The 8,408-nt window shown below is 28.0% G+C and overlaps 3 protein-coding genes across 3 annotated transcripts in view; all 3 read right to left on the bottom strand.

Annotated features, from left to right (window-relative positions):
• Window positions 1-4,578, bottom strand: part of LOC100166166 (annexin B9-like) — an 11,145-nt gene extending 6,567 nt beyond the window's left edge. Inside the window, exon 1 of the mRNA XM_008185334.3 lies at window positions 4,353-4,578. Within this exon, the coding sequence (XP_008183556.2) occupies window positions 4,353-4,541 (189 nt within the window). The 5' untranslated portion in view covers window positions 4,542-4,578. The remainder of the gene's footprint in view (window positions 1-4,352) is intronic.
• A 472-nt stretch (window positions 4,579-5,050) lies between these two features.
• On the bottom strand, window positions 5,051-5,776 carry LOC103309577 (zinc finger MYM-type protein 1-like). Its single transcript, XM_016804772.1, has 2 exons — window positions 5,725-5,776; window positions 5,051-5,568 (listed from the first exon to the last, which is right to left on the bottom strand). The coding sequence occupies exons 1-2, from the start codon at window positions 5,774-5,776 to the stop codon at window positions 5,051-5,053; spliced, it is 570 nt and encodes a 189-aa protein (XP_016660261.1).
• Window positions 5,777-6,865: 1,089 nt separating this feature from the next.
• On the bottom strand, window positions 6,866-7,370 carry LOC107883872 (kelch-like protein 3). Its single transcript, XM_016804771.2, has 2 exons — window positions 7,205-7,370; window positions 6,866-7,130 (listed from the first exon to the last, which is right to left on the bottom strand). Exons 1-2 carry the CDS (start codon window positions 7,368-7,370, stop codon window positions 6,958-6,960), a joined length of 339 nt encoding a protein of 112 aa, XP_016660260.1. The 3' UTR covers window positions 6,866-6,957.
• Window positions 7,371-8,408: the final 1,038 nt, after the last annotated feature.

Raw genomic sequence — 8,408 nt, 5'->3', positions numbered from 1 at the left:
ACCGATCACATTGGTTACAAACCGGTCACACTTTTTTGTGACCATCTCCAATGGACGGTTACAATTGATAATCCCCTCTCCCAATATTACCTCCCCTAATTAATGCACATGTTATCAATATTAATTTAACAAACAATGATAACATAATAAAAGATAATTATTTTGTTGTATTAAGGGGGATAGCTATTATCAAATGAATATATGGTGGAAATATTTTACCACCGGTTAATTTTTTGTAGTAACCGTTCACTATTAATTTGTCACCGATTTAATCTAACGAATTTGTGGATATATACCAGAAGACATAGATAAATTAAATAATATCATTAGAGGGAGGGACAAACTATCAGCAATATTTTTAAGTATAAAGTTTGTGATTCCATATTCAACAAATGTAGAGTGGTCTTTAATTTTTTTTATATATTTTATTATTTCGTCACGAGTAATAGGAGTTAGAAAAATTAAATCTCTTACATGACATTTAGAATTTAGATTATTCCAGCTTTCTTTCTTAAAATTATTTTTTAGTATATTATTTTCAATTTCATTAGGTACCTACATTAATAAAATATTTATTAAATTCATTTGCAATATCTATACTATCTTTTAATATGCAATCATTATTTTTAATTTCATTTATAATTATATTTTTGCTTATTGGTTTACCTGCAATCTCATTGGTAAGTTGCCATATTTTTTTAGGGTTGTATTTATATTTTTTTTAAAATGCTTGATAATGCATTTTTTTTGCTTTAATTATTAAAATAGTAAGTAAATTTCTATATTTTATGTACTTCATTTTTAAATTAAAATCAAATGGACTTAATAATAATTTTTTGGACATTTTATGTTTATTTTTTATAGAGATCACTAAGCCTTTGGTTGTCCATGCTTTAAGCTTATTTAATTTATTTGAATTATTAAATGCTATATTATATGAAGCATTTTATATTATTTCTTCTATTTTATGTAGGAAGCAATTCATAGCAACATCGATATTATAGGTATTTAAAATTTTAATCCAATTTACCTTATCAATAGTCTCATTTGTGAACTTTATATTTACTCTTTTATTCTTTTCATTGTTCTTATTACTATGTGTACTGGTAGGGTTTAATTGATGGTTAAATTGGATTATCGTTCCATAATGATCAGTTATACTGCATTCCAGAATAAATACGTTTATGTAATGCATATCGATGTTTTTAGTAAATATGTGATCAATGCAAGATTTTGTTGTATTTGTTACACGCATAAAGTTATTTATGCAAGAGATAAAATTATTACTTGTCATTATGTTAAGATAATCATTAGATAAATATGTGTCCATAATATTAATATTCATATCACCAGCGATAATAAAACGTTTATTATGATCATCTAAGTGTTCGAGATAGTTATTTAAACTTTCCAAAAAGTTATCAATATTACTATTAGGAGATCTATATATACCTATAATATTAATAAATGTATTATCTATATCAAGGGAGATTTCAATGGAGTTACAATCAGTTATCATATTATACGAAATATTAATTAATTTAAGGGAATTTTTAATAAATACGGTTACCTCATCATTCTTATTTATTATACCGAGTGAATTTATAATATTATACCCATTCAGCTCAAATTTAAAGTCATATAATAGCCAAGTTTCAGTAAGAACAATTATATCAAAATTAGAATTGTTTGAATTTAATAATAAAACTAATTCGTCAAAGTTCGCAAAAATACTACGAATATTTAGAGCAAGAACATTTATATTATCGATACCATAATTAAAGCTAGACAAATCTTCAATATACTTTGTACTAATATGATTTAAACTATTTATATCTTTTATAATATATTTATCTAGAACCATGAATTAAAAATATATGTTATTACAATACTATTATACTTACTTATATTAATTGTTAATAAATATTTAATTGTGAATTAATTTTCCTGAGCTTTAAGGTGGCCGATTTTATTTTCAATATCTAATTTGTGGACATCATCGACTGAATGAAGTTTTATTAATTGTTCACCTTCAAATTTCCTAATGAATACGCCATCCGAGTTCGCCCAGACATACTTCCAATTATATGTATTAATAAATTGCTTAGCTAGCCAAAATATTTTTCTGTAGGTAGGTGTTAAATCGTGATTTATGTAAACCGTTTTTTCTTGGAATGATGAGTGTATTTGATTTGATTTCAATGGATTTTTGTTCTTAATACGTCTTTTTATTTCCGATATAAATGCTTCTTTGATATTACTGTTATTGAATTTGACAATGATTTTAGAATCAGTATTATTTTTAGTTTTTGGACGATAGGTAGTAAGATATGAGACTTTTGCAAATCGATATTAAGGTTATCTGCAGTAACTTTAATTATATCAAATATATTTTCATTTTTGGTGATGAGAATTCCACTTACCGTAATATTATTCGATAGTCGTTGCTGCTCAGAACTATTTAAATTAATTTTATATTTATTTAATTGCATTTCTAGTTTCATATATTTATTCTCCATATTATTGATTTTATCTTCAAGTGATTTGGTTTTAGCCAAGAGATCGTCCACTTTTTTCCCATAATCATCCAATTTTCCACAGCAAAAACTGACGGATTTCAATATTAGTAACTGATAACCTCTCAAATTTTTCCGATAGTTTAGAAATATCATTTCTAATTAAAGTAAGGTAACTTTCTTCCTTTCCCCTGTCAATATTGTTTTTCTTTGAATCTAGTTTTCTTGTTGCTACATTTTTTTTTATAATTAAATATTTCTCACATGACTCACATTTCCAGTTTTGACTGTCAGTGAGACTTGAGGTAGCGATAGGGGCGCAGTTCTGATGAAAATATATTTCACATGATGAGCACGCAATTCTTTTGGTCGGCGAGACCCTAGTCTTGTATTCACTACACGGCATTATAGATAACGGAACACTAGTATTAGTAATGTAAAAACACACGCAACACACGTCTGTCCTTATCGACAGATTAGATAGAACTGAACACTATGCCATAGAATTATAATATATTATATGTATTGCTATACTACTTCAGAACTTACTGTTATTCCTTAAGTAATAGACATGTAGAATCAACACTAATTAACAATATTCAATCATGTACAATCAGTATTAGTTAACATGGTGGACAGAAAAACTAAATACCTACTTATTATTTATAATATAGGTAGGTAGGTATACCTACATTGTATAAATGTTATATAGACTAAGATATAGTTAACTACTATAAATTACTACTTACCTCTTCTAAATTATTAATGGAAAATCAATCTAATATATTTATGATAATAATAAAATTGTCAACTATTATTTATACAGCCTAGATGTAATGATTAATGACGCAATTAATGTGGTACCTAATACACTTTACTACAACAATAATGAAATAAAACACACAAAATGTTACTGCGTATGAAATTGGTAGGTGTTCTGGAATTGAAGTGTTTCTAACACACAAATATTTTATTCAATTTTTTCAAGTCTGTTTGTAAACATTAATGACTAATATTGACTATTAATTTGGAATTACGTCGACTGGATAAAGTCATTTGGTACCTACCAACCTATTTAGCATTTATGAAAAAAGATCGGTCAATTTGTAACCTCACAACCAATTAAAACAATCATTTGAAATAGATATCTACTATCTAGCATGCACACTTCATGCTAGATATTTACTATCTAGCATGCACACTTCATGCCGTTTGATATTATGCTCTGATACAGTGGCGTGGCGAACTAAAAATTTTCCAGAGGCAAATCACAATTATCCCAAGTATTAATGCATAATAATGTATTAATATAATATAACTAATTATATTTCAGATCGTTATTGACTACCTATGAAGAATATCGTATTACATTTACTAGGGGACCCACTGGCTACCACCCACCCCTCTATTTAAGAAAAATCTCAGAGGCAATTGCCTCTGAAATTACCGTTTGCCACGCCACTGCTCTGATAAAAAAGTTAGGTACAGCCGTATAAGTCATAGGTATAGACACCACTTATAAGTCATTGGTATAGACACCAATTGGTACCTATCAGTATCAGGGACAACTTGGCCCACTGGGATACCAGCATTTATTGCCTCCGTCTTACAAGTGCGAAACAATTAACAGCAAATGTGTGTTCAGCAGTTCACGTTTGGCTAACATATTATCGACTCTCTTACAGCAACCCAGCTAGTTACGACATAGATATAGAATTAATGTCAAATTTGGCCTGGGTAATTCATTTTCTCGGCCTGAATTTTTCTCCCGGGCCATCCCTGGTACCTATTGCAGTATTGCACCGATTTAAGTCTTAAATATAAAAACTAACTCACCAGCTGGTTATTGGGAGATTCTTCTGGATGGTTCATGTTTAGGTATAGATTCTTGGAGTTATAAATTTTTATACCTGAACGGGAAGTGAAGTAACCACAAAAAACAAACGAAATTAAATAATACGTTGGATAGTGAATGAGTAATGACAATGCAATTATGACGATGTAGTAAGTACTGCCAATAGACATAATAATATTAAATCGTAAATATTACATAATCTAATATATTATATTATTATACGTCTAGCGTACAACTTGGACAAGAACAACCCACTAACCAGTAACCTATTACGAACAGAATATTAGAACCAATAATAGAATATTCTACCGGGAAATTGTTTGAAATCTCTAGAATTCTACGATACTAGAGTGATAAGCACTTGTCCGAAAAATGATAATAGTGATTGTATTGTTCTATATGGTTATACGGTGGTTACCCTAGGTCATAGGTGCGTTGCATATACGGCACGAACTAAGAAGATATACGGCCATACGGGCCACGGTCTGTTCGGCTTATCTTATTTTGATAACAACTTGCGGCCAAATGTTTTATTGTTGGAAGGCAACGCGAAAACCGCTATCAGCGATTTATTAATTATTTAAATATTGTCATACATTGATTTATTCTCTGAATAACTAACGACTAAATTAAATTTTTCCATACTCTGAATCTTTAATAGTCTGATGCTCTGAGCTGATCAGTCAGACATCCATCGTGTTGTATTAACTCTTTTTAACCTTTTTACCCTAACAGTTGGATGTTTTTTCTTTTGCATATTTTCATAATATGCCACTCTTTTTTTGCTTGATGAAATAAAATTATACAACTCTTCTATATTACCAAATGTATTAACAGCATCAGGTGAACTGCTAGTTACTTGAACGACTATACGATTTAGCCGATGAGCGTAGCACCATGTATATATAGCAGCTGGATTTACTTCTTTTATAAGTGATTGCAATCCTTGATACTGCCCTCGCATATTGCTTGCGCCATCATAACTTTGACCCACAAGCATTGTTTTCCATTTTAAACTATTTTCAATGCAAATATCTTGAAATAAATCAAATAACTGGCTTCCTTTAGCTTGTGGTGATTCTTTTAAAGATAACAATCTTTCCTTTATAAGAGGAGACGTTCCTTCAAATGAAACATAGCATATAATAAAAGCTAATTGTTCACGCCTAGAAGAGTCTAGGTAAGTATAAAAGCATACTGATTTGATAAAGATTAATTAATTAATAAAAAATATTTAAAAACATAATAATTTAATAAAAACGTTTTTTCAAAAACTTGAAACTATGTAAAAAAATATTTTCAAAAACATTAATACTTTTTGAAATAATGAGTGTTTCATGATAAAAGAATCACCTTGTATACAGTCTTGCATAATATGTGTATAACAAACAATATTCCTATGCATGATGTTGAAGAGATTGATAATTAAGAAGACCAAGCATTATTGGCTGATAACAATCGCAATACAGATTTAAATCTTTGAAGAAAACAGAGAAACAAAAATTGAAAAATATTTATTTCAAAAAATGTATTATACCTAATTTATAAATTATTATATTATAATATGGGTTGGTATATTTTTATTTAAAAGTGTGTGCAATTTGCATTATTTACAATTATTATTTATTTAAAAAAAAGTGTAGGCCTTTTTTTTTTATTAAATTTTGAATGAATGTTTCACATTTTGTGATTATAAAATCACATACATCAAAATTTAAATTAATTAATAATACATTTTGATAAACATACTTTTTAACAACTAATAATAAGATAAACAGTGTACCTTTTCTACTTGTTCTTTAGTTATATCAATGATGTTAAATAAATATCACTTATCAGTCTTAAGTTGGTCTTTACTGGCAATTTTTCTTCAAAATTTTTTTCATTTTTCAGTATAAAATGAAGTAGGTATTACAAAATTAATATTCTTACTTACTTGATACAATTAAAAAAATATTTGAAATATTATATTTAAAGTACTTTAAAAATGCCAGCCATGATTTGTGAATATTTTAAATATTTTAAATTACAACAAACTATAAATGGAATAGTTATTTGTCTTGGCTCGTTGAAATATCTAATTTTGTTCAAATTTGAGCTTAAAATATACATATATAACAAAAAACTGTATTTACATATTTTTTTTAGATTTTATGGTTACAATATCAACCAACTACTTATGAGAAACATTGTTTTACATTTTCAATTCTTAGCTATAAAAATGTTTAATTTGATACATTTTTAACTACAAAATAATTTACCTAAACATCCAGTTATCGTGTACACCACATACACACAAAAAAAAAGAAATCACAGAAAAACCAATAAGTCTATTACTCTTCAGTCCTCACAGAATCTAAAATAAATTAAATTAATACTAATTATATAAGTTTTTGCTGATATACTGTAATATAATTAACTTTATAACTTATTTATTTAATTAATTAAATAATCAATTTAAATTATAAAAAAAAACATTGACATTGATAAAAATATAAAGAATAAATCACATTTCATCATAAATTATACAAAAATAAGTTCATATTACTACCACAAGAGTGAAATCATTCTGTATCCTGATTAGTACTAATGTGGTGGTCCATCAACGACTACCCCACCATAAATGTGCACTGCAAGTCTTGACAATGTCTCCATAATCCAAGTATTGGTGATTGGGTTGTAAATTTCTACAGTATTTATAGTGGATATTTCCACTTCTCCGCCAATAACATACAATAAGCCATCTAATGCGACTACTCCTATATAAAAATGTAATTTAAGTCCAATATATTTTTAATGTTGATACTAAAAAAAAAATAATAATTTTAGTCACCAGGCCTCATTCGGCATATTTCCATATCAGCTACAGAAGACCAAACTCCATCACTTGGTCTATAAACCTCAAGACTTTTAAGATACTTTCCATCATAGCCACCAATAGCATACATAAGTAGACCATCCAAGACTCCTACACCAACACCATGCCGATGCGCAGACATTGGTGAAACTGATGCCCATGTGTGAAGACGGGATCTTAATATTCATAACTTTCATCAAAATTAATGAACATGGCACGGAAGTATGGACTAGCAGCTATTAAAACATTTCTAAAAAAAAAAAAATATTAGTAATATTTATTTTGAATAAGGCAAATTAACTGTCAACATACTTGGGTAAAGATTGTAAGTCTTCTAGTATTCTAATAGTGTGAAAGTTATTTCTAAAATTTGTTGGTTCATATTCTTCGGATGTCAGAACTTGCTTTGTATCACTATCATAAAATTTAGTCATTAAGGCATCCATTTATTTTACTAATACACCTTTAAAAATATTTTAAAAATTGTATGTAATTTTAATATCATCATTGTGTTAGAACTTAATACTAAATTTAAGTACCTATAGATGGGGTAAAAACTAACATAATACCTCGTATAATACAGATGATAATACATTATTAGCTAATAATTAGTTAGATTTATTAAATATAAATAATTGTTAAAATAAATAATATTGAATTAATGATGTTCAATAGATGGAAAATTATTCTATGTAGCCAGCAATTTTGGGGGTGAGGCAAGTGAGGCATCTCACCTAAAATGTTGAAGTAAATAATACTTAAATGTATACTTCTTGGCTCACCAATAGCACATATTTTGATAGTAATTTTCAACATATTTATGATTTTATTTGAGAAAAAATTCTTCTTTACTAAGTAATAAGTTTAATAATATGAATTATGAATAATCATTTATTATATTATATATCATTTCATGTTTATCACCAAAAATAGAAATAAACCAATAAGAAATGCTCGAAATAATTATTACATAAACGGACGCTGGTATTTCAGGAGGCGTTCAGCATAGGCGCAACTTGGGAAATTTGTCTGGTGAGGGGCTAGAATTGTATCAGCAGCACAGACCCTAATAATTTATATTTCAAGCCAAGACATGATTAAAAACTGGGGCCCGTCCTTAATTACGACTACGGTGTTCGGTCAATGTCTATGAATGTTTTTTAAGAGACATAAAAAGCAC

This window comes from Acyrthosiphon pisum, chromosome X, assembly GCF_005508785.2.
Source record: "Acyrthosiphon pisum isolate AL4f chromosome X, pea_aphid_22Mar2018_4r6ur, whole genome shotgun sequence".
Lineage (NCBI taxonomy): Eukaryota > Metazoa > Arthropoda > Insecta > Hemiptera > Aphididae > Acyrthosiphon > Acyrthosiphon pisum.
This window is presented reverse-complemented; position numbering and strand designations above follow the sequence as displayed.

Bases quoted from the DNA above. Each gene is read 5' to 3' on its own strand.
- LOC103309577 (XM_016804772.1), bottom strand. From the start codon at position 5,776: ATGCATAGGAATATTGTTTGTTATACACATATTATGCAAGACTGTATA. The intron at 5,569-5,724 runs GTGATTCTTTTA...TTATCAAATCAG, and splicing joins TATGCAAGACTGTATACAAG to TATGCTTTTATACTTACCTA.
- LOC107883872 (XM_016804771.2), bottom strand. From the start codon at position 7,370: ATGTCTGCGCATCGGCATGGTGTTGGTGTAGGAGTCTTGGATGGTCTA. The intron at 7,131-7,204 runs GTGACTAAAATT...ATTTTTATATAG, and splicing joins AATATGCCGAATGAGGCCTG to GAGTAGTCGCATTAGATGGC.